The sequence below is a fragment of the Malaya genurostris genome, chromosome 2 (genome assembly GCF_030247185.1).
Source record: "Malaya genurostris strain Urasoe2022 chromosome 2, Malgen_1.1, whole genome shotgun sequence".
NCBI classification, from domain to species: domain Eukaryota; kingdom Metazoa; phylum Arthropoda; class Insecta; order Diptera; family Culicidae; genus Malaya; species Malaya genurostris.
Window position 1 is genome coordinate 225,264,310 of NC_080571.1, and position 25,857 is coordinate 225,290,166.

At 37.2% G+C, this 25,857-nt stretch overlaps 1 protein-coding gene and 1 long non-coding RNA gene across 17 annotated transcripts in view; one reads left to right on the plus strand and one right to left on the minus strand.

Moving 5' to 3' along the window:
• LOC131427787 (anoctamin-8) overlaps nucleotides 1–25,857 on the minus strand; it is a 61,963-nt gene that overhangs the window by 20,988 nt on the left and 15,118 nt on the right. For 11 of the 15 annotated variants that reach the window (XM_058591296.1, XM_058591295.1, XM_058591293.1 and 8 more), the window contains 10 exons: nucleotides 18,594–18,710; nucleotides 18,356–18,486; nucleotides 18,129–18,290; nucleotides 17,870–18,025; nucleotides 9,342–9,410; nucleotides 8,044–8,179; nucleotides 3,907–4,037; nucleotides 3,017–3,831; nucleotides 2,640–2,934; nucleotides 1,365–1,459 (listed from right to left, as the gene is read on the minus strand). In XM_058591296.1, the coding sequence (XP_058447279.1) occupies nucleotides 1,365–1,459; nucleotides 2,640–2,934; nucleotides 3,017–3,831; nucleotides 3,907–4,037; nucleotides 8,044–8,179; nucleotides 9,342–9,410; nucleotides 17,870–18,025; nucleotides 18,129–18,290; nucleotides 18,356–18,486; nucleotides 18,594–18,710 (2,107 nt within the window). The remainder of the gene's footprint in view (nucleotides 1–1,364; nucleotides 1,460–2,639; nucleotides 2,935–3,016; nucleotides 3,832–3,906; nucleotides 4,038–8,043; nucleotides 8,180–9,341; nucleotides 9,411–17,869; nucleotides 18,026–18,128; nucleotides 18,291–18,355; nucleotides 18,487–18,593; nucleotides 18,711–25,857) is intronic. The other 4 variants (XM_058591300.1, XM_058591298.1, XM_058591304.1 and 1 more) reach the window with 4 other exon arrangements.
• Nucleotides 952–8,172, plus strand: LOC131427790 (uncharacterized). Of its 2 annotated transcripts, none has more exons than XR_009229312.1 (3): nucleotides 952–1,120; nucleotides 7,829–7,960; nucleotides 8,033–8,172. It is a non-coding gene; the product is annotated as an uncharacterized LOC131427790 (long non-coding RNA). The 2 variants fall into 2 exon arrangements; XR_009229311.1 differs by having other exon boundaries at nucleotides 952–1,117.

Below are 25,857 nucleotides of genomic sequence, written 5' to 3' on the forward strand. Positions count from 1 at the left end.
AATTATGTCAAATTGAATGAACTTTTGAAAACACAAAAAATTCACCACATCGATTTCTATCCATCAAATAAGATCATCACCATCGAAATCTCGTATCATAACCATCGAAATTAATACGAAATATCTCCAAACAACTGCTCTACCCACACGAAATAACGACCAATCTGTCCTAGTTGTTCAACGAGTTGCACATTCGGCAAGCAGGACGACTAAACATCTGACCCAAGCAAAGCCACCAAAGATGACAGGTACCGTTTGGAATTTTTGTGTGTGGGGACCAGAGATGCCAGATATTTTCATAGAAAATCTGTATTGATTCGTATAAAATATCTGTATTTATCTGTATTCGCTAATACAATGAAATTTCTACAATACAATTATGTTAAAAGATGTTATTTCAATAGATTATGGTTATAGAGTGGTAGATTAAATTTCATATCTTATATTATATTCATCGACGAAATTTTATAGCTTTTTTTCCTATCAACAACAATTGAATTATGGTGCCATATACTTGTCTAATTTGAAAATGTCCACTTCATAAGTTGAGATGGATTTCCAAAACCCAATATACAACGTCAAGTCAGGTAATACAACTGTCAGTCTGGCAATAATGTTTCATGATGCCAAGACTTGTCTAACTTTTAAGTTCAATTTAGTTACAAATTTCAATATAAATGGATTTCAGTGTTCTTCATTAAATACCTGCACAAAAAATATATATTTATAAAAGTGATTTGTACGTTGATTCCTAAACGTTTATCTCGTCATTGCAATCAAATACTAACAGATAGCTCAAATACTAATAGATAGTTTAATTTTTTCCTTAATACTTTTGGTGAAATCTGTATAAATCTGTATTAAATTTAAGAAATCTGTAAGAAATCTGTACTCTGTATTATATCTGTATGCGCATGTAAAAATCTGTATAATACAGATAAATCTGTATAAATGGCATCTCTGGTGGGGACCAAGGTGACATCTCGTATCATGTATTATTATAACTAGTTTCTGAGACTTCAAAATGCACAGTTTCGTAGTATGTAGTGACGAATTTATAATGGACTGTTTCATCACGATAAATAAACGGATCATTTGCTTGATCTCCTAGTAGGAGGTAGTAAGTTATTCGATGTCAAGGCACTGTAACCAAGCACTAAATATTTATAATTACGTTGATGCTATTTGATTCAATTGTTTGTTGAGTAAATATAATATTTAAATACAAATGCAAACACCAATTTTTAAATAAAGGCAACTCATATTAAAGTTTTACAATGTAACAAAATATAGAATGCCACACAAACGTTCTAGTACTAGCTAAACATACAACATTTGTAAAATAATGAATGTATATGTCATACCCTGAGATTGGTTGTGAAGATTCTAATGCAACAGTTTGTGCCGACTGACCACTAAGAGGAGAGTCTTGAAGAGGTCGTAAGAATACAGTGCTGGTCTATGGAAAAATCAGTTTGTTTATGTGAATTGCTTTGATTTTGCTATAGAAAACATTTGTTTTTTTTTAGAAAAAAATATTTATAGTGTAAACAAATTTCTTACTGTAAAACACCATGTTTAAAATATTTGAAAATTTTTTTAAACTCTATCAATAATTATTATCTGGCTTAGTTTAAAGTCGAAAGCTGATCAACATGATCGAAAATTTAAGCTGAAATAGCGAAACAGAATAAGATTAAAAAGCAAGAAAAAATATTTTCATGATCGGCGTCAGTGAAATAAACCCAGTCAAAATTTATAAAACTCGAGAAGTACCTAAAATAGCTAATTAAAAAGGTTTGCTTTCAAATTTTCTAATTTTATACAAACTGAACATTCTATACTAGTTTTTGACGTAACTAATTGAAACTGTATGCTTGTGATGACTATGATTTAAAATTAAAACTTTGACTTTAAAATTAGCCTTACGATACCACCTGTAGAATAACGCTTTAAATTACGTTACCACGTTATACAACCACCCCGTACATGTGACCAATGCTCACTTATTTTCTGTATCCGTTATTGAGAATTTATCGTATTGAAATAAGTAGTTTCGCGTCTTAATAGTCTTTGGATAATAAACGCAGACAGCATATGGTTGCCAAAATCGTTCGTATGAAACGGACATGTAGCGCGAATGTCGGTGAAAGGAAAATTCAAGTAGAAAACATATTTTCATATTACTCTGTACCGAGCCAGTGATTGTTATGTTGAAGCGTAATTGAGTTATGAATAGTCAAAGCAACAATTGTTGAAAATGTGGTTTTGCCTTGCTAAAGACGCAATGTTTTAAATAGTAATTATTTACACAACATGCCTGTTCTTACTATTTCAAATGATAAATGTTATAGAACTGAATATTAAACTCGATTTTCCGATAAAAATATGTAACTATTTAAAATCGTACATAATAGTACATAGTACATAGTACATTCGGTACAAAAAATCTAGATCTATAAGATACAATATTCAGAGTTTTCATAATTTGACAAAATAAAATGTCATTGGGTTTATTTCACAGCGCTAATGTTTAGGCGGAATTTTTTTTAACAATAGTATTTCATTACAACAAAAACGCAAACATTGAAAAAATGTGGAAAATAGGCCGCAAAAAATAAGAACATTCGTTTGAATACCTGCGAAATCGGTGAATCTGGTGTAGCCTGTCTAGTGTCAGTGGTAAAGATGTCGATATTGTCATTACTACTACGACACTCTTTCTGTTGTTGCATGATGTTGTGGTGCGTTTGATGATGCTGTTGATGTTGCTGCTGGTGCTGTTGTTGGTGTTGCTGATGCTGTTGTTGCTGTTGCTCTAGCTGTTGCTGATGAAGCTGACCGCTCAGATTGTCTAGCTTTGTTATAACATCACTTATCGTCAGTCGTTCCAGATCGTTCTCCTGATTATCATGACTAGAGGAGATGTGAAATCTTTGTTGGTGATAGAAGCATTTAGAGGGATTTAGGAAATTTGTGCAAGGGATCATTTGGGTAAAGAACAAGTTTCAAGTACCTTCCAACTAGTTGCTCTGTTTTTTCGAATATATCCTGATTACTGTTGAAGTCCTGATCATGGTGGGATAGCGAGGTTGATGATGGTGGAGACGGTGGTGTTTGACGCGGAGAAGGACCTTTACACTGCATCTCCCGACGGCAATGTTCAGCCCGGGCTATTTCAGCTGCGAGCCAAGATGGAAGCTCTGGTAATAACCAAGTCAAGGCTGACCTTAACGCCAACATTACATGTTCCAGTGCGACTATCAATATTACAGTTTGTGTCGAGGTAAGACCTGGCCAAAGTCGTGAGACTTGACCTGATAGGCCAATCAGGGCACAGTTTACTATCACAGCTGCCAATCCTAGCATTCCTAAGGCATTTTGCCATGTTCCAATGTTCGCTACTCGTTGTCCAAACGGTCTCTGATGAACATGCGCTAACTTAAAAGCATCTGATCGTATCTCCAACAAATTATTGCCCAAGGCACACAATCCAGCCAAAGGAAAAGCTGCCGAAAACAGGACCACATATCCCATTTGAACTAGCATCTCCAGGTGGTCAGAAAATGTGCCATCGTATTTATATAAGGAGCTCTCAATTTCAGCTTGTCCGATTGATCGCTTCGGTGTCGATGAGGTACATTCTGATGAGCCCTTGTTGTCACCTACTTGTTTATTTTCCGTTGGAGGCAAATTTTCTTGGGTGGGGCTCAGAGCTCCCCACATTTTAAAACTCAGCTTGGCTAGCTTCCATTGTTCCACCAGATACGGCCAAGCAGATTCTCTAAGATTGCCGATAATTTGCCGAGATATTAGCAAACCAGCTAATTGCTAGAGCGAGGAGATAAAAAGAAAAGAGATTGTTCAACTTAATAAGCAGTTTAATTCCAAAGCATAATCATTTACCTCCTTGAGTTTATCTTGATCGCGCAGGTAAAACGCTATGTAAAACAGCGACAAAAAGCTGTTCACAAACTGAAACAATGCAACTTTACCGATGAGGTGATTCTCGTACTTAGACTGAAGACGATAATTTTCTAAAACAGAAATAGACATTCGGTTAGATATGCTTAAATTATGGGATAATAATTGTGTACTTTATCGAAGAGATGAAAGCATGGATTTTAAATATTATGAAAAAATGAAACAGCAAAACTGCTATGCGCATACTGCTAAAATCAGTATATAATTTATTTTTAATATTACCCTATTGTACTTGATTTCTATTTTTATATACTCCAATGACAATATAGTAAAATTGTTAAAATTGTAGTCTCGTATTTTTCGCCCTATGTGTATACAAGTTGCATTATAAATGATTGCCTCTGATAACGTTTTTAGATGAAGGTAAATTGTACAGACGGCTGAACCAACGTTGTCGTTGTGTTTCATTTGTTTATGATTCAGATTATGATAAAAAAATAAAAGTCACCAAAATCAGTGCAGTAAAACTTCATTCAATTCAATCGAAACTGAATGTGGAACACATTGACGATCTCTCCACTGCTGTAAACTTCACTCTCTGACACACACAATGCTTGCTGACGGTCCGAACGGGCAGCATTCAGTTTATCACTCGTTTCTCTTCAATCGAGGCTCAGTTTAACCACCGTCAGTTGATCTCTTGAAGTAACAAAATATCTCTTTCAATAGTGTGAGAGCGGCCTTCAAATGAGGTTCATGTAAACATTCGAATTGGTTCAAGATAATAGATGAAAGACAAACCAGATTGCTGAAATATCAATCACAGAATACACATAAATTAGTTGTTTCCTCTTTCACTTTTCATTTTGTAATACTTTACTCCATTTAGAATTCTGTTCATTCGATCTTGCTTACTACCAAGAGCGAAGGCAATGAAGCAGCTAGACTACTTGGCACTTGAAACTGAGCAAGCAAAACCTCAAATGACTAGGTACGATTATTCAACTGACGATGAATTCCGGGAGCTTCACTTGAAAATAGCAGCAAAAGTCAAATGAATTAGTAGGGATATGCTGACGGTCAGCGGCCATAAATTTAATTTTCATTTTATATTATTATTCGATCGAAAATAATATTTTACCGCACTGACCAAAATAGTATCGGATACGAGACAAGTGTTGATGAAATAGGCAAAGTCTAGGCGCTACTCTCCTACGCGGATCTTAATTATCTATATGGAACAGACTTCGCCTCCGAATTTTTGGCGTATATAATAATTGCAGGACTAAGATGAGGGTGTGCTCACTTTGTCCGCGTTTCTTATCGCTTTTTTAATCAAAATGTGGAAAAATTGACATTTACTGTAAATTACTTCAGAACACCGAAAAGAAACTAATTGGGTAGGGAGAGTGGAAATGTTCTAGAACAAGTTAGATCCTTTGTGCTCCTTCATAGAGCATCTAGCTGTTTATGTTCAAGGGGAACATACATCTTACATATAATGTAAATATCAATGCTCAATTAAATAAAAAATACCCTCTACTAATACGATACAACACTTTTCTGAATAAACGACTAAATAGCCTGCAGTCTGGTCCTGACATAGCGTAAAACTAGCGACCTAGCTCCATATAATCCCAGTAGGTTTTTCAACCGAGAAGTGCCAAAAAAGGTCCGGGATAGTATACATTTAGGCGATATTACTCGCAAGCAAGAAAACAGATTTTATGCAATCTCCATATCAATCGCAAGCAAGAAAAAAATATATCATGCAATCTCCACACTCCGGTTTCGAATTTAGGTGATTTGGAATGCGAAATTTTCGCGATTGCTATGGAGTGTAAGTGCTCGCTATAAGGAGACGGAAAATGTTCGGTTATATGACAAGCAGTGTTGTTTCACAAAGTTGTATGCAGGTAGTTTCTGTCAATGCACACTCGTTGTGTCGCTTCCATCCCGCATCCACCGTGAATAGCAGTGTGGCTATTTGAGCTTAGTATAAAAATGTTCTCTTTGTCCTTCTCATATCCAAAGATGTGGCATTCAAACATTATAACATTAAATTGAGTTATCTACTTGATCTCACACAACTCGCACATGTAATCACTTTGAAATACGAATTTAGAGGCTCTGAAGACCAAACGTTTTACCTACAACACAGGGAACGTGAATTAGGAATCCGGCAATTAGGTATCCCAGATCATTCATATATATATATATATATATATATTTTTTTTAATCAATTGGGACAATGAACGATTATATCGCTTCTGACCACAGATAGAACCAGAATCTCTTCAGTAAATTTCTAGTTCTTGTATAGAATTATAATTTATGATCATTTGATGCAGAATTAGTCCTGTGACTCAAAATTATGAAGATTCAGTTTGACGGTTTCTTTGTAAAAGTGTATTAAAGTTCCAATATCCATTAGATGATTGATAAAATACTTCTCATAATATCGAGCGTTAGTGAGTATATGAAGTTCTAAGCATTTATAAATAGGAATGAGAATTGTTTTGAAAAGTGTCTTCGACACAGTTTGTGCACTACTTAGGAATATACAAATTAAACATATGTTTTCTTGGTGGCTCCTCTAAGCCACTGAAGTATTATTAAGAATTAGCTCTAGGTTCTGAAATCTGAGACATTCAATGTTCGATGTTCCAACTTCGTAAACAGTGAATTTTTCCATACTGTTGGATATAAGTTATGGGTATTTTCAGAGCGGGTTTGGCGAGTAGATTATTTTCGCCATTTCGCCATGGTCTAAAAATTTTGGAATGAACTTCGCGACGTCGTATGATTACAAATATCGAAACATTTTTTTAAAACTGAACTGAAACTGTTACAGGATCGAATACTTAACGTATCAAGAAGGAAATCGATGACGTCAAATATATTTCTCATATCAAATTCTGTAATAAGCTTCTTCTACGGCAGACGATCAGCGAGATGGGAATGCCAAAGCCACTATTCAGATTGACCTGCTTCAGACAAACGTGGTACCGATGATCGCCAATTTATCTAATGTCTCCCAGACGTGTGGTTTAACACCAATATTCTCGTGGTTAAAAAGAAGGAACATTATTTGCGTAAAAGTTGAAAAAGTGTTGAAAGAAATCGTTTCTTCGCGGTTATGGTTGCGGTCAACTGCAGGATTTCGGCAGGATGTCAAAGTATTTTTGGTAAAAGGCAACATAGGATTGAAGGAATAATTCTTCCATTGAAACTTAACTTTGTATTTTGTATTGTTGATTTTAATGTTTTCATTTTTTGAGTTTCACAAAACTTTTGCCTTGAAACAGCGAAATGATAACATAATGTGATAATAATTAAACATTTGATGAGTCGATATCATATAAGGATTTCAATCTGATGTTGCTATCATAATCAGATTTCAATTTTTTCTCATTTTGATGTTAGACTTTACTCGGGTAGTGAAACATAGCAATTCAACTTAAGTCACATATCAAAGGTAAAATAGAACTCTATTTGTAAGTATAGCAATCAGGCCCGTGCGCAGGAATCATCCATGGGGGGGGGGGGGGGGTTTCAAGGGAAGAGGGGGGTGTCCAAAAATGTAAAACGAATTCTGACAGGATCGTGCGCGGGAGGGGGGGGGGGGATTTCAAATTAATGTCAGTTTATAAATTGATAAAAAATATGAATTGTCAAGTTATTTGCACTTTAATATAATAAGTACTCCATTGTTCAAGAAACTTAATTTTAAAAAAAATCTTCATGGGGGGGGTTAAAACCCCCAAACCCCCCCCCCCCTGCGCACGGGCCTGATAGCAATTCTTCACCTGAGTAGAAAATAGCTAACTGCACTGTTTCAAGCGATTCGAAATATTGTGACACTCAAAGTAGAGCTCTTCTTTATGTCTGTTTATTTGTATAGATTTTATATTTAGGTGGCACTAAGAGCTCAAAATCACCAGCTAACGCGCCTACGAGTCGAAGACGAAATGCAAATAAAACAAGTAGTTGTTTATGACATGAAAGAAACATGACTGTTCATAACATAATAGAAGTGAGTCTTATTTAAAATACTTGTTAGGCACCGCTATCGAATGGTTTTTACTAAAGTATATGTTTTTGCCAGTTGCAATTTACCTTTATCGTTCAACCAGACGGCCAGCTTGTAGTACGCCTCATCCATGAGTGTGATGGCACCAGCTAGAAGGACCTTCGGTATTACACTCAGGCAACTGAAAATACCCTGCTCGGGCAGTTTTTCATCCCACCAGTCCTGTCATCATTGTAGAGCAAGCAGCAAATCAGTTGTGCATTTCAGATGGATATGGAAACGAAGAATGCAGTGCAATTATAATGAAATTGGTTTTGATTACATTTCAAACTTTTCAAATAAATTATTTGAGGACGGACATGGCGGGATAGACCTATACCTGTGTATAGTAATGTGTTATAGGTGTATGTAGTTTTCTTTTGCAATGACACTAATAGATGTTGAATTGCCTGAATTATGTGCAGACTGAACAGTTTTTCAATTGTTGCACTCGGTGGACAAATTTCAATCAGCTAATAGATATAGATTTTTTTTAGAAAATCGGCATAGAAGTTTCCGTGAATAATTTATAATCAAACGGACCATTTCAACAGAAGTCATTTTTAAAAGTAATCAATTCAATCAATTCTTCGATTAAAAAAAATATCATGCTAATATCTATGTTTCTTAACCAGCAAACTAGGGCTTTTCATAGCCAGTACGAACCCTCATAGATGATTCATAATGCGACAGTCTCTGGTCACGAAATAGCCCTGGGCGAAATAAGCCGTCGTTTAGAATAAAGAATTCGATTCAAGCACAAATTTAATATAAGAAATTTTTTTTTGCAATTATTTGATTGAGTTTAATAATACGATTAAACTAAGTTCTTCCTTTGTATTTGCATAATCGTTAATTGTTCACATAAACTGCCAAAATGCTTTAATATACTTCTGGTTTATTTTTTTTTTATTTCAGTAGATGCATTCTAATTTTTTTCATAACTCATTCTGTACTTCTCGTAATACATAAGCATTATCAAACATATTCAAATGAATACAAAGAATTTCGTTAGATATGATTACGTTGCTATACGATTCCAAACGTTATAAAATACAAAAAATTTACAAATTTTTCGAAAGTCCACCGAGAAACAATTGCAACAAAAACAGTTATCGATTATCATAAGAACTAAAGCCAATTTTGTTAAACATTCTCAATCCAGTTGTTCCTAGTGCAAGCAGACTATGTTAATGTTATCAATGGTATGAACAGTGTAATAAAATGGAGCGCAAACTAAGAATAAAATACGTGGAAAATATTATTGTTGTTGTGTTCAAACCACCAGCAATACACGCAATTCAGTAGTATCGATAATTTGACTTAAAATTAGAGTAATTCAGACCTTCGATACCATGCACATGCAATCCCAGAGGCCACCGCTGGAATTTGGTAAGTGCTGATCGAGCCAATCCTGAAAATTATTTCCGTGTTGAGAAAAATGAAATATATATTGATCAGTGTGTTTATGTGGTGTTGCTAGCTTTTTAATAGTTCTACCATCGCACGCATTTTTTTCCGAATCACAAAATAAACTGTTTCACTTGTGCCTTTTAGAATATTTCCGAAATAAAAAAAACACGCATAATTGTCCCATATATATTTATATGTAGGAACTTCCATAAAATATGGGACAGTTATGTGTTGAAAGGCCCTGTTGTGAGCTTATCAAATAACCTAATATTAGCTTTCAAACGTGTCTAGGAGTTCTATTCAGACATCGTCGAGAAAAATTTGGCGCACTAAAAAACACTACACAAACACTTGTCGGTTAAGTCATAAATAAGTTTACATCTCCCGAACCGAGAATGATTAATTTTCCAAACTTTACCAGTGGTCTCTGTTTAAATAAGGCTAAGTTCATCGAAATTCGTTGATTATCTTAGAGAAGTTCGAGCCAATGAAAAAAGCTCAGTTAGTCGATTACATCACTTAATCCATTATATCTTCGGAATCAGAAGTGGCAGCCATTTGATCTTCGAACTTGATCAATAGCCTAATAGTAGCTTTCAAGCAAGCATAAGCTTGTTAAATCGGTTCAGTCATCTTTGAGAAAACTGAGCGGTAAAAAAACAATTCGTTTCGTCGGTTACGTTACTTATACCATTACTTCTACAGAACCGAAAGTAATAGCCATTTGACCTTCAGATTCAATCAATTTTCCAATAGTAGCTTTCAAACAAGTCTAAACTTGTTAAAATCGGTTTCACCATCTCTAAGAACATTGAGCGGTATAAAGACAACGTGACGTAAAGACAACCAGAAGTGAATTTGATCTTCGAACTTGGTCAATGGCTTTCAAACGAGCCTAAAGCTTGTAAAAATCGGTGCAGCCATCTTCAAGAAAATTGAGCGGCAAAAAATTCGTTGAACACGATGCACACACCGACATTTCCAGATCTCGTCGAGCTGAGTCGAATGGTATATAATACTACGAGTCTCTGAGGCTCTGTTCGAATATCGGTTTTTCCACCAATTCTATTACCTTTCTATAGAGAAACACAAAAAACTGCTGTCAAAATAATTATAATCCGAACATACAGATAATCTCTCGATCATTGGTGGAATTGAGTTCAGTCGTATAGTAGAGTATTACGATCAATAATTGTTCAACTTCAACTTGATGCATTTATTCTTATCTTACATTAAAAAAAAACCCGAACACCATCAAAGCAAGAGGAGCAACGTGTCGAAATTTTGCCAGCGCATTACGAAAATTCAAGCTACTCGCAAACCAAACAGCGGTATTGTTCAATGTGACCAAATCAACTGTCACCAGTATAATAAAAACGTTTGGAGTACGTTTGTCGACAGTCAGGAAGACTGAATAGGAGCATATGATAGGAGCGAAACCCAAATTTGGAGTGTCGTAGTAAACCGTTCATCGTATCCAAGCCGGACTGTCGACTTACGAGATGATTTCGAATCGTAACAATAAATGAAACAAATCGCCCAAAGTACAGTCGCGAAAAGATTCTGACGAAGTTAAGTAGAAGATGATAAAACCTACACTAAGACAGACTTTAAATAGGTTCAGGAATATTATACGACAACTGAATATTGTACAACAACTGAAAGGAGAAAGGAGTTTGAAATTTTCAAACACAATAAGCTAACGAAGTTCGCCAGCAAATATCTCATGTGGTGGGTCATTAATGTCATTTATACAGCCACCAACAACAATGAAGCATCTTCTTCAACGAAACCATCAGTACCCACTACAGAACAAAGTACACCAGCTGCAGTTAACAACTTACCCTCCAACCTACCAGCGACTGCAACCAATCTACAACAAGGCGCATCTACAGCAACTCTCAACGAGCCCAAGACTACGATCAACAAGGAAAACGAAATAAAAACGGAAATCACACACAACACCGACGATGAAGCAATGGATGATGAGATAAACCGCGGACAAAGTGACCCCCCCCCCCCCCCCCCCCCCTCAGTAATAGCCGTTCAACCGAGAAGGTTGTGTATAGAAGCGTACAGTTCAATAACGCTGGTTGGTTTACACGCGTTAAATACAACAACGGTTGAACTACAGGTAGAGACCTGTTGGCAGCAGCCGTTAAAACGTATAGTCGTGCTGCATAAGAGAGCCCTAGTGCTGGGCCAAGCTGGTGAAGGAAACAACAAAGGGCGTTTCCCAAACTCTACCCAGGCCGCAATATACAGCCACAAGTGCTGAGCAGGAGAGTGCAAAGGCACATCGAAGAGGAAGAGTGCAAAGGCACATAGAAGCAGGAGAGTGCAAAGGCACACCGGTGCGAAGGCACTTCGGTGCAGAAGCATATCGGTGCGGAGCACTAGGAAGAAGGAGACAAGACAACTCGGTCTTTCCACTGCCATACAACACGCTGGTATACACCGGTGACCTGCGCTGGTTGCAGCTGGCGAAGACAAAAGTAAATCGGAAATCGAGTGGTGCTGGATGTCAGGTAGCAGTAGCATCACATCCAACAATCAGCATCCAACAAGAACATCTAGAGCAATGAGGATCTACACGGCAGTGCAACGGAGATAGACAACAATTTCAAGGTAGAAGTTTTTTCTTTTCCTTTTGATTGAGTACTGTGTAGTGTTGGTTTCAAATTTTATTTTAAAGTTTGGTTAAAAATTTTAATGTAATGGATGAATCCATGGACGTAAATCCTAGCATGAATCCGATACCCACACGAACGAAAAAATATCAGGAGAGCTCTTCTGGGCCTTGGATAGTCTTTTTTAGACGTATATCAAAGCCATTAAACATTTTACGAATTAATAAAGGTTTGACATCACGATACTCTTCAATCAAAGAGATCATAAAAGTAAATAACGATAAAATTCGTGTTGTGGTAAATAATTTGAAACACGCGAATGATATTGTCTCTTCGGAACATTTCAATAAAGAGTATAAAGTTTACATACCCTCCAAAGATGTCGAAATTGACGGTGTTGTTACCGAAGCGAGTCTTTCGGTAGATGATTTACTCAAGCATGGTGTTGGTCGTTTCAAGAACTCTATGCTTGAGGGTGTGAAAATACTGGAGTGCAAACAACTGTACTCAGTAGTTCATGAAGAGGAAAAAAAAGTCCCATGTCTATGTCGATAAAATTCGCCTCCCTGTTCGGCTTTTTGTTCCAAATGTAATGAATTGTACGAACTGCAAAAAATTCGGCCACACAGCTACTTACTGTAGTAATAAACCAAAATGTATTAAGTGTGAAGGGCCTCATAAAGATAACATTGCAACAAGGAAATTGAAAAATGTATTTATTGTGGGAATAGTCCTCATGATGATATTTCAGTATGCACTGCATTTAAAGTGCACAAAGACAAAATTAAGCTTTCTTTAAAAGCACGGTCTAAGCGCACATATGCAGAAATGCTTAAAACGGTCATTGATGTCCCCCCTTTGGAAACCGAAAACGGGTTTTCAAATCTAGAGGAACCAGAGGACTCTGACTCTGACGAAAATAGTGAAGGTAATTCGTTTATCACTACCCAAGGGTCAGTTAAGAGAAAGAAGTCTTCCTCCAAATTACCAAAAAAGTCACCTAAAATTTCATCTTCAAAAAAAGATCCCCGTGTTAAACAAAAAAAGTCAAAACCAAAGACTGTGCCTCCTGGTTTGTCAAATTCACAAACCAATCCAGGATCTAGTACAGAAAAAGATAATAATCCAGTGGGCTCCATTTCACAGCCACCAACAGGATTACTGAAGTTTTCGGAAATTGTTGAATGGATTTTCTCAGCATTCAATATATCTGAACCCTTAAAGACCCTCATAATGGCATTCCTTCCAATAGCTAGAACCTTTTTGAAGCAGTTATCAGCTCAATGGCCAATTGTCTCAGGTTTTGTATCTTTTGATGGATAATTTATCACCCGTCGCAAATGATACAATCACTGTCCTGCAGTGGAATTGTCGAAGCATCATGCCAAAACTTGATTCATTTAAAATATTATTGCATAGTCAAAAATGTGATGTATTTGCTTTATGCGAAACATGGCTTACTTCAAACATAGCTTTAAATTTTAATGATTTTAACATTATACGTCTCGATAGAGACTCTCCGTATGGTGGAGTGCTTTTGGGAATTAAGAAATGCTATTCCTTTTATAGATTAAACATCCCTTCAACTTCTAGTATAGAAGTTGTTGCTTGCCAAATAAACATTAAAGGCAAAGATATTTGCATAGCTTCGGTTTATATTCCTCCAAAAGCACAAGTTGGACAGCAACAGCTTAATGAAATGGTTGAAGCCCTTCCTGCACCACGATTGATTCTGGGGGATTTAAATTCGCACGGTATTATGTGGGGTTCCGTTTACAATGATAGCAGATCATCTTTAATACAAAACATTTGTGACAATTTTAGCATGACGGTATTAAATATGGGTAGCATGACACGGATCCCAAGACCTCCGGCACGCCCAAGTGCATTAGATCTATCTCTTTGCTCAACATCAATTCGACTAGATTGCACCTGGAAAATACTGCCTGATTTACACGGTAGCGATCATTTACCAATCATCATCTCAATTAGCAGTAGCAATTGCATTGCTACTTCAGCTAGTATTCCATATGATTTGACAAAAAATATCGACTGGATTAAATACCAAAGTAGGATCTCTAGTATTTTGAATTCAATGGAAGAGCTCCCTCCACTTGAAGAATATGACTTCCTCATTTGTTCGATTCTGGAGGCAGCAGAACAATCCCAAACTAAACGCTTTCCTGGGCCAACGACTAACAGAAGGCCTCCCAACCCCTGGTGGGACAAAGAGTGCTCAGAGGCTAAACTCGCAAAACAAAATGCTTGCAAGACGTTTCTAAAACGGGGAGGAGGAACTCCTCAGAATTTTGAAAAACTTATGGTTTTAGAAACCAAGTACAAGAGCATACTTCGAGCCAAAAAATGTAGCTATTGGAGACATTTTGTCGAAGGTTTGTCAAGAGATACCTCAATGAGCACTCTTTGGAACACGGCCAGACGAATGAGGAATCGTAACGTGGGCAATGAGAGTGATGAATACTCGAACCGATGTATATTTGACTTTGCTAGGAAAGTTTGCCCAGATTCTGTTCCTACGCAGAGCATTATACGGGAATCTCCTCCAAACAATGGTTTTATTAATAACCCATTTTCAATGATGGAATTTTCTATAGCACTCTTGTCTTGTAACAATAACGCTCCAGGGTTGGACAGAATTAAATTCAACTTGGTGAAGAATCTGCCCAACCTCGCAAAAAGACGTTTGTTGGAATTGTTCAACAAGTTTCTTGAGCAAAATATTGTTCCACCTGACTGGAGACAAGTGAAAGTTATCGCCATTCAAAAACCGGGGAAACCAGCTTCCAATCACAACTCATATAGACCCATTGCGATGTTGTCCTGCATCAGAAAATTGTTCGAAAAAATTATTCTACGACGTCTCGACACTTGGGTCGAGACGAACGGTTTGTTGTCAGATACTCAGTTTGGCTTCCGTAGAAATAAAGGGACGAATGATTGCCTTGCATTACTTTCGTCTGACATCCAAATTGCCTTCGCTCAAAAGCAACAAATGGCATCTGTATTTTTAGACATTAAAGGAGCATTTGATTCAGTTTCCATTGATGTTCTTTCAGACAAGCTTCACCAAAATGGACTCCCAGCGGTTATAAATAATTATTTGCACAACCTTTTGTCAAAGAAACGCATGCATTTTTCACATGGCGATTTGGCAACACTCAGAAATAGTTACATGGGTCTCCCGCAAGGCTCATGCCTCAGTCCGCTCCTCTATAATTTTTACGTGAATGACATTGACAGCTGTCTAGTAACCCCATGTACACTAAGACAATTGGCAGATGATGGCGTGGTTTCAGTTACTGGACCCAAAGCTATTGATCTGCATAAACCATTGCAAGATACCTTAGATAACTTGTCCGATTGGGCTGTTCATCTTGGTATCGAATTCTCTGCGGAGAAAACAGAGTTAGTCGTCTTTTCAAGAAAGCATGATCCCGCGCAGCTTCAGCTCCATATGATGGGAAGAATGATCCAACAGGTTTTAACTTTTAAATACCTCGGGGTGTGGTTCGATTCCAAATGCACGTGGGGAGGACACATTAGGTTTCTGATAACAAAATGCCAACAAAGAGTAAATTTTCTTCGAACAATAACAGGATCTTGGTGGGGTGCTCATCCGGAAGATCTAATAAAATTGTATCAGACAACGATACTTTCAGTGATGGAATATGGATGCGTTTGCTTTCGTTCCGCTGCAAACTCTCATATTATCAAACTGGAGCGAATTCAGTATCGTTGTTTGCGAATTGCTTTAGGGTGCATGCATTCGACACATACAATGAGTCTTGAAGTTCTGGCGGGAGTTCTTCCATTAAAAGATCGATTTTGGGAGCTTTCATCACGCCTGCTAATAAGATGTGAGGTGCTGAATCCCATGGTAATTAATAATTTCGAACGACTAGTCGAGCTTCGATCTCAAACAAAATTCATGACAGTATATTTTAACCATATGTCACAGGAAATCAACCCTTCAAGATATATTCCTATCCGTGTCAGCCTCCTAAATGTCCCTGACTCAACTTTATTTTTCGATACATCCATGCAGCGCGAAGTGCGTGGAATCCCGGATCATCTACGTTCGACGGAAATCCCAAAAATATTTTCAAGTAAGTTCAGGCATATTGACTCTGAGAAAATGTTTTACACGGACGGATCGCGAATTGAAGAAGCGACAGGGTTTGGTATGTTCAACAATAATGTTTCGGCCTCATTTAGGCTTCAAGAACCTGCATCTGTTTATATAGCAGAGCTAGCAGCAGTTCATTATAGTTTGAGTGTAATCGTCACATTAATTCCAAACCATTATTTCCTCTTCACAGATAGTCTGAGTGCAATTGAAGCCATTCGCTCAAACATGACTGGCAAGACTGAACCGTTTTTCCAGGGCAAAATAAAACAGTGCCTGAACGACATATTGAACAATAATTATCTAATCACTATAGTCTGGGTCCCGGCTCATTGCTCCATTCCTGGCAATGAAAGAGCCGATATTTTAGCCAAACGTGGTGCTATTGAGGGTGAAATTTATGAGAGACCAATTGCTTTCAACGAATTCTATAGCTCGTCTCGCCAAAGAACACTTGCCAGCTGGCAAGCTTCTTGGGATAAAGATGATCTGGGTCGGTGGATGCACTCAATTATTCCGAAAATATCGACAAAGGCATGGTTCAGGGGACTGGATGTGAGTAGAGATTTCATTCGTGTGATGTCCAGACTCATGTCCAATCACTACACGTTAGATGCACATCTCCTTCGAATTGGGCTCTCCGAGACTAATCATTGTGCTTGTGGCGAAGGTTATCGAGATATTGATCATGTCGTTTGGACATGCGTGGAGTATCGTGATGTCAGATCTCAACTAATAAATTCTTTGCGTACCCAAGGTAGACTATCCAATATCCCAGTTCGAGACATTCTTGCTTGTCGTGACCTTTCATACATGAAACTTATTTATCATTTCATAAAGAAAACTGGAGTTTCAATTTAATAAAGGCCCCTTTCAAGACTTAGTTCTGATCCCAGCTGCGTCCATGAGTTCAACCAATAGCTAAATTAGAATAAAAATAATGTAATGATACAAACAAACTCGAAACAGTTTATGAAATTATCAACAAAATGTCTGAAAATAACAGCTTATTTTATAATTTATAGAAGTTAATCGTTTGGTTCAAATAATATTTCCGAGTAGATTTCATAATTAATGACGAGTTACCTAAGATGATATTTAAGTAATAAGAGAATATGTTTTAATAAATGCAAAACGTTGTGACTATGTTAGAGTTAAATTAGGATAAGAATATTATGTAAAAGTGATGCTACGGCGAAGAAAAACTTATGTAAACTGCCTTAAGAAATAAATGTATTTATGAAAAAAAAAAAGTGACCCCCGATCCTCATTGGATGGAAATGGAAACTCATCTCCCCCTAGAAAAAGGGTGACAACGACATCCAATAGCGAAAAAAAAAAGTAACAAAAATGTAAGCCAATCGGCCACGTAAAGCTTTTACGCAAAAAGGCCAGAATAATAATTTTATTAAAACAAATCGAACTCACAAATCAATCTTGAAGCTAAATCTAAGTCGATTTGTAAGAAATAAGTATTTCTTATGACCGTGAAAAAATTGCGTGCGGTGGCACTCCTATTTGATCGTGGAAAGGAAATGATATTTAGAGTTACCGAATGTTGTAAACTAATCAAAACAAGCGGTGAGAGCATTGTTAAGTATAATAATGAGGGATATACGATTACTCCTATTCACTAAGCTTCAAAAATTAATCATGTTTGAAATATATATTTATGATAAATACCTGAAGTTGCAACATCAGAAACATCACTACAAATACTAGCACTAAACATAGTCCAATAATTGGAAAACTAACTAGATACCGGAACGCTCGTCGCTGCCAGGCAGGAGATTCTCGTGGCTCTAGTCGCCCCGTCACAGGACTTTCTTCCAGCGGACCCTGTTTGGATACAACGAGTGACAAAAAAATAATTGTAGCTGGATAATAACTGGGTGACATAAATTAAACTTGGTGGGAATTTGTACACGCATAGTTGACTCACCTTATATAACGGTCTGGGAGGTTCCAACAGCTCTGGTGGAGTTGAAAGTGTGCCCCAACGAAAGGCAAGTTCAACAGAATATCGCCGCCAGGCCTCCAAATACAGCGACGCCCATGCCACGTTGAACAGAGAAAAAACTACGTGTCCAATATCGTGTGCGGTCTGCAAATAGATTGAGTTTATGGCATAGAATGTATCACCAATTTTCGGAAAGCTTATCTCTATACCTGTCCCTGGCCCCATAGACCAGCGTAAAGAATTGTGCCAAGAACGGCTGGCACACAAAGCGCACAAGTATAATGTCCCAGCCAGGCGAAATATAAAGCAACCTTAACTCCAAAGTATGCTGCGATGTCATCTAAATTTAAAAAATCAAGATGACGGACAAAAATTGACTATATTAGCACGTTGTGCAAAGTGTGAGATATGGTACACGACAGCGTGACACTTGCTTATAGTAATTACCTAAGGGCTGTGGTGCGAAAAACTTTCGTACCCAACTTGACTGTAGCTGCTGTAAGGCGCTTGTTTCGTGTAGAGGAAACACTTGTGTTATCAGACCCAATTCTTGCCAGGCAACCACTGTCGGGTAAAAAGAGAACAGAACAAATAGAAACTAAAAATTGTGCTATTACGTGTTATGAGCGTGTTGAACAATGTATTGTTCCTCTGGGCACTGTAAAACTGTTATAGTTGACTGTATAGTTTTTAACATGTAATAGTATTAAAGAACATTTTATTGCTATATTTCGATGCATTTTTGTTTTAAACTTCTTTCTGAAGCTTGTTCAACGTGCCCTGAATCGGAATTGTGGTACGAAATCTTTTATAGTGAGACACCTTTTCAAAATCTTATGGATTGTAATATATTCAATCTGTTCTCTGGTAACACTGTTAATGACATTTCTCATACACAATTGTTTATTTTTATAGTATGAAGTCATACAGTCAACCATTAAACATGGGCATTCATCCGTGATGGTCTGGCGTTAAATAGATGCATTCGGTGTTGGAAAATCCATGAAATCACGAGAAAGGAGCAGTATTTAAATAATTTGAAGCAAATATGAAGGAAAGTGCTGAGAGCTTGAAAAAAGTAATCGAATTTTATTTTCAACGGGGCAGGATCCAAAACACACCGCAGAAATTGTATGTCTTTGGGTTCTGTGAAGTAAATGGGTAAAATGTTATAATATGCCTCCCTTAAGAAAACATTAGGATATTTCCATGTTTTTTTGCAATACGCCTGAGGAACATAATTTTCAATGATTTCGGTTTAAGTGATGAGAATTGATTGATACAAACACATTTTCCAAAACGATTACATTCTCAGTTTTTTCGCTTGCCGTAGACATAACGCCTCAGTAACCGTATAATATAGGGTAAAGTGTTATAATATGCCCCCCTTAAGAAAATATTGAGTTATTTCCAAGTGTATTGATATATTTTCCTCGAAAATGTAAGTATTTCATTGCAATACGGATGAGGAACATAATTTTCAATGACTCCAATAGAAAAGATGAGAATTGTTTGATATAAACACATTTTCCAAAGCGGCCACATTCTTAGTTTTTTTCACTCGCCTCAGATATAATGCCCCAGCAGCCGTAAAATATGTCTCACAACAAATCAGTGACATGACACACAACAAAAGACATTTTATCTCACAACAATGATGCATTATGCTTCTTGAAATGTCCACAAAGTTACTGTTTTGAGATAATCAGTATGTCAAAGAAATGGCTGATAAAACATCTATTTAGTCGAAGCAAAACCTTACATCGAAAAGCTGCCAAATGAAATTTTTAGTTTTTTCATACTTTCCTGCAAACGACAACCACCAAACTTGCATAGCAGAAAGATCCTACGAAAAGATAGTGTTAGTGATAAAACTTAGGTTCAGAAAAGTCTTCAATGCTTAAGAAAGGAAAGGGGGCATTTTGGCTAGCAGGGGCGCTTTATAAGACTTTCCCCTACCTCACAACAAATCAGTGGTATGCCCCACAACAAGAGACATTACGCCTCACAACAATGATGCAATATGCCCCTTGAAATGTCGATATAGAAGAAAAGCAGATAAAGAAGATATTCTTTGCATCAGAAATCAATTGCATAATCAATTAATTACAATTGGAAACCAACTCCCAACGCTACATTTTGTTTTAATAATCGTTATAAATCTCTAAAACAATATTTTAACTCGAAGCACACTGTTGAATCGAAGGCATAATGTCCGAAGAGTAACTGTTTTTAATATACACCGAAACCTCCATTCACGAACTAAACGGGGGTTCGTAAAAAGAGGTAGTTCGTAAAAAAAATTTACGTTATTTGGGATTTGGTTCGTAAAAACAGTTTACGTTATTTGGAATTTACTTCGTAAAAAAAATTTTTGTGTGATTAATGTGGAACCCGCGCATCATATGGTTATTTTCGGAACGGATGTGAAGAGTAAGTGCAAGAAAATGATGTTTGGGTTCGTTTCAAAATCCAAGATGGCGGCTTCCGGTTTATTGAGATTGCCTAAATCCCCTAACAATATGGGTATCTTCGGAACGGAATTGATGAGTAGATGTCGGAAAACGATGTTTGAAGTAGTTTTGAAATTCAAGATGGCGACTTCCGGTTTGTTGATATTTCTTGAAAACCCTTGCAATATGGGTTTTCAAGAAATATCAAGAAATCAGAAGTCGCCATCTTGGATTTCAGAACCACCTCAAACATCATTTTCTGACATCTATTCATCAATTCCGTTCCGAAAATACCCATATTGCAAGGGTTTTAAAGGAATATCAATCAACCGGAAGTCGCCATCTTGGATTTCAGAACCACCTCAAACATTATTTTCCGACATCTACTCATCAATTCCGTTTCGAAAATACCCATATTGCAAGGGTTTTCGAGGAATATCAATCAACCGGAAGTCGCCATCTTGGATTTCCAAAATACCTCAAACATCATTTTCCGGAATCTACTCTTTAAACCCGTTCCAAAAATACCCATATTGTAGTAGTTTCCATGGAGTCGGAAATCGCTTTCGATGTATGCCAAAACCTCTTTTTACGAAGTAGGTTCGTAAAAAAGTTTACGTTATTTGGGATTTGGTTCGTAAAAAAAGATTACGTTATTTGGGATTTGGTTCGTAAAAAGAGTTACGTAAAAAGAGGTAACGTATAAAAAGTGTTCGTAGACGGAGGTTTGGGTTTATCAAAAAAATGGCTTATGTCCCGGGTTGGCGGTTCAATGCATAGGGCGCTGGTCTTACAAACCAGTTGTCGTATGTTCGAGCCTCGACCTGGAAGGATTCGTAGTGTCAGTAGAATCGTAGCACCAGCCATGCACTGGTTCTGTACACTCACTGAATCGGCTGCGAAGTCTGTTGAAACAGAAGGTCAAATTCGACTACAGGAATGTAATACCAAGGCTTTAAAAAATGGCTTTGTTTCTCTGGATTTTTATACTGTAAATAGAGACATTAGCACTGAAAATTGTAATTACTAAGTAGCAACGGACCATTAGATGTTTTACACGGCTTATTTAGTCGAAGCAAGACCTTACATTGAAAAGCTGCCTAATGATATTTTCAGTTTTTTTCATATTTTCCAGCAAACGGTAACTGCCAAACTTGCATAGCAGAAAGATCTTACGAAAACATAGTGTTACCCGAATAAAAAATATTGTAGAAAAACAATACGATTTGCTATTACAAAACCTGCCACAATTTTGACCTTTCAAAAATATTTTAATGTATTGTTATACACTATTCAATTAATTGTGAACATGATTTTTACAATAGGATGTATAACACATGGATCAATAAGTCCCGAGACTAAAGTAGAGATGGCGCTCGTAGTAAACCAGTAACCACGTCTTTCTAGAGTACTAACCTTTGCTTGAAACGGGTCAAAATTTTAAGTCGATCCGACCAGAAACAGCTGAGTTATCGAGGTTGGAGTAAAATCGTTTTGTAGTTTGTTTAAAAAATGGAAAAAACCGATTTTCGTGTTTTGATAAAATATTGTTTTTAAATGGGTAAAAACACCATGCAAGCGAAACAATGGATTGAAAAATGTTATCCGGACTCAACGATTTGTCGGTGGTTCGCCGAGTTTAAACGTGGTCGTACCGACACAAATGACGCGGAACGCTCGGGTAGACCTGTGGAAGCCGTTACACCGGAAAATGCGAGTGAAGTGACAAAAATTATAATGAATGATCGTAAAGTGAAGCTCCGTGAGATTGCTGAGATGACACAGATATCATATGGAAGTGTATGTACTATCCTTCATGAAAAATTGAGCATGAAAAAGGTCTTCTCCAAGTGGGTGCCGCGATTTCTGCAATGCACCCTGCCACAAGTCGATGAAAACAATGGCGAAATTGAACGAATTGGGCTTTGATCTGCTTCCCCACCCCCATACTCGCCAGATTTAGCCCCCAGTGACTACTGGGTCTTTGCTGATCTTAAAAAAAATGCTCCAGGGAAAAAGATTTGGCTCAAATGAGGAGGTCATCGCTGAAACTGAAGCTTATTTTGAAGCGAAAGATAATTTTTTTTATAAACATAGTATTGAAAATTTGGAAAAACGTTGGAACCATTGTATCACCCTAAAAGGTGATTATGTTGATGAATAAAAAAAATTTTGCAAAAAAAAATGTTGTTTCCATTGTTAGTCTCGGGACTTATTGATCCATGTGTTAGGTTGTAAAGTATCTTAACAATTCAAAGCATAAAATTTTCTCATGCATTTTTCTTGGAAAACAATCACATGTACAGTTTGCTTATTGTTTGAAACACCACGTGCACAATAAATTCAATTGTAGAATCGTAGAAACAATATATCGCATCGTTGGAAACTAAAAAATCTTGTCAAGATACAAAACAATGTATTGTAACACATATATCTAATTGTGAATCAATTGCTTATGCTGTAAAATCAATAGTTTATTTTTTACGGGTAGTGATAAAACATTTGTTTGAAACAGTCTTGAAAACTTAAAAAAAGGAAGGGGAGCGTAATGGCCATCAGTGGCGCTTTATAATACTTTCCCCTACTAATCAACTTAAAACACGCCTTCATTCACCAGACATAAATCTATTCGAACACCTGTGCTTGATGAGCGTGTTCGAGAGCACTACAGTTCACAAAAGCATCTTGGGATTTGAGCAACTAGTGGAACGAAACCATTTTTGAAAGAAAAAAAAACTGAAAGTTCACTTAAATTCCACTTTTCAATTCTGTGTGACAGACTTCTAAACTGACACATTGAGGATAAGTGCAAATAGCACTCAAAATACTAGTATCTGTCTGTCACTATGACGTTAGTATTATAACGAAATCATAGTGGAATTTAAGGGAACTATCATTTTTTTCATCTAACAGAAGTTATTCGTGAAGAATGCTATAAAATTGATCCCTCGGGGAGTGAAAAATTGGTTCACTCGATCAGGGGTGGTGGAACAGATTTCACCCAGGTGTGGAGTGTTGAAAATTGGTTGGTGGGAAGAAGGGAGGGGGGGGGGGGGTATTATAGTAGGAGGGAAAACTAAAACGATTGAAAGTGGTAATTGCACACTGCGGATATAAATACATCAGCTTTAGCATTAGAGACCGCCCGTGTGTTGCTACTCCGTTATTGATCAGAAGCAATTGAGCTTGCAACATGTTTTCCTTAAACAACGTGCTTGAGAAGCACGTAGTTTCACAATGTAACTGCATTCATGCTGATCAATACCGATGCCGGCCGCTCAATGCATGTTGCTACCAGAAACCGAGAAATTCTCTGCATTCCCACATGCATCACAGAAAGGGGTTTGTTAGTAAATTTTTGAATAATAGTATCATGTGTTTATGCTCTGGGTAGCTGGCTACCGAGAATACTCTGATATTTTATGATATTACTAAAATACGATGTATGAACCGACTACCTTCCGAAACTCGAAAAACTCCGGACCGTCGACCGTTGAGAGGTTCACCATCAATTCCTGTATTTAATCCTCGCAATCTAAACTATATCTACGTACGTCCTAGTTAAACATGGTCGCATGAAATATCGGCACGGATATAAACTTCACGCGCGCGTCTCTTTTGCACTCAGCCCGAAAAAAAAACGGATCAGGGTCATCTCGCCGATAGGTTTATTTCCCCGAATGGGCCACTTTGCCGAATGCCATTTCGCCGAATCCTGAAATCGTCTTAAAATCGTAATTGGAATTGATTTAAAATAAAGACAAATGAAAGATAATAGCGTAACGCCCGTTTTGTTGACCTACAATTGTACTTCTTGAATACAGATTGATTCATGAACCTCAGAACGGAGTTCCCAAGAAAAATGGTTGACTATTAGCTACTAAACATCAAAGCAATTGCATAAGTGTATCTACCAGGCAAATGTATGTGGTATTTTTCGTTTATTAAGTGAAAATGAAAAAAATATCTAATGCGGCTATGCCACATCGTTTTGGTTCATGTGCTGTCCTACCTCGCTACCGCTACCTAACTAAAGCAAAGAAACCTAGCTTTGAGTAGACTAGGCAAACGAGGCGGTTACAGGTTTGCATGCAAGAGGCCGTAACTTCCGACGGCGGGTCGGCGGGCGACTCAGCTGGCGTAGCCTCGGAGGCTTTGTGCCGCCGAGCCATCTTGGCTTCGGTTATGTGGCTGAGCCACATTAGTTGTACAAGAGACATAACATACAGGAGACATGACCCTTTCAGCGAAATGACCCTTTCGGAGAAATGACCTTTTCGGCGAAATGTCCTATTCAGCGAAATGGCCATGTCATGCCAACGACTTTCGGCGAAATGATCCGCTCCCAAAAAAACAATCGTTAATAATTGTAGAAAAAATTGATCCATTGATTAATCATTCCTCGTTTAATCGACGCAGTTTAGTCTTTCCCGATTTAAAATAAGGAAACAGTTAATAAGGAGCAATATAATAAAGCATTATTAATAAGGAAAATTATTGAATATTTTTAAGAAACGGTCTCGCCAGTAACTTGTTTCTATTCGCATTGCTGTAAACACAATATGGTGGCCGCAAAATGACACACCACTACTGAAAAAGATTGAACACTCGCGGTTGGGTTTTCTGCAGACAGACCCTGTCAGCTTGGAGCGAAATCAAGCTTCAGTTCAGCAAAGTTCAACATATCATGTCAATTATCTAGGCGCGCCGTGCTGCTGTTTTGGACCGCACGAATGTGACATTTCTTTCCCCTACTTGTATGTACGAGATTCGAGCTGGATATCTTGATAATATGATGTCTTTGCTGCAGATCAATTTCAGATTTTCCGACAGAATCACAGGATTTACTTGCAAATTTTCACACATTCCATATGCTCTACTTGATTGCAAGAATTCAAAAATAAGACTAAATTATTTTCTATTAGTCGTTAGATTAATTGAAATTAGACTTTTTGGAGAGCCACACTTGAACACCACATCGTGTTACCAGTGATTCCAATTCCTCTCGCACAAGGCAGATATAAATGCTAGTTAGAATTATTACTTGTCTATTAGTGTAACTGCTAATGGTGTTATTTTTAAGGTGTCTTCGAAGATTTAATTATTGAAATGTCAAACAGGCTTGAGTAATACTTTTCAAATTTCGATATCCGTGTGAATACGAAAAGCAATTAGCCCTTATATTAACTCAAGAAATTCTGTGGTTATAATTTCGAAACACAAAACACCATGCGTCATCCATTTCAAAACAGCTATGA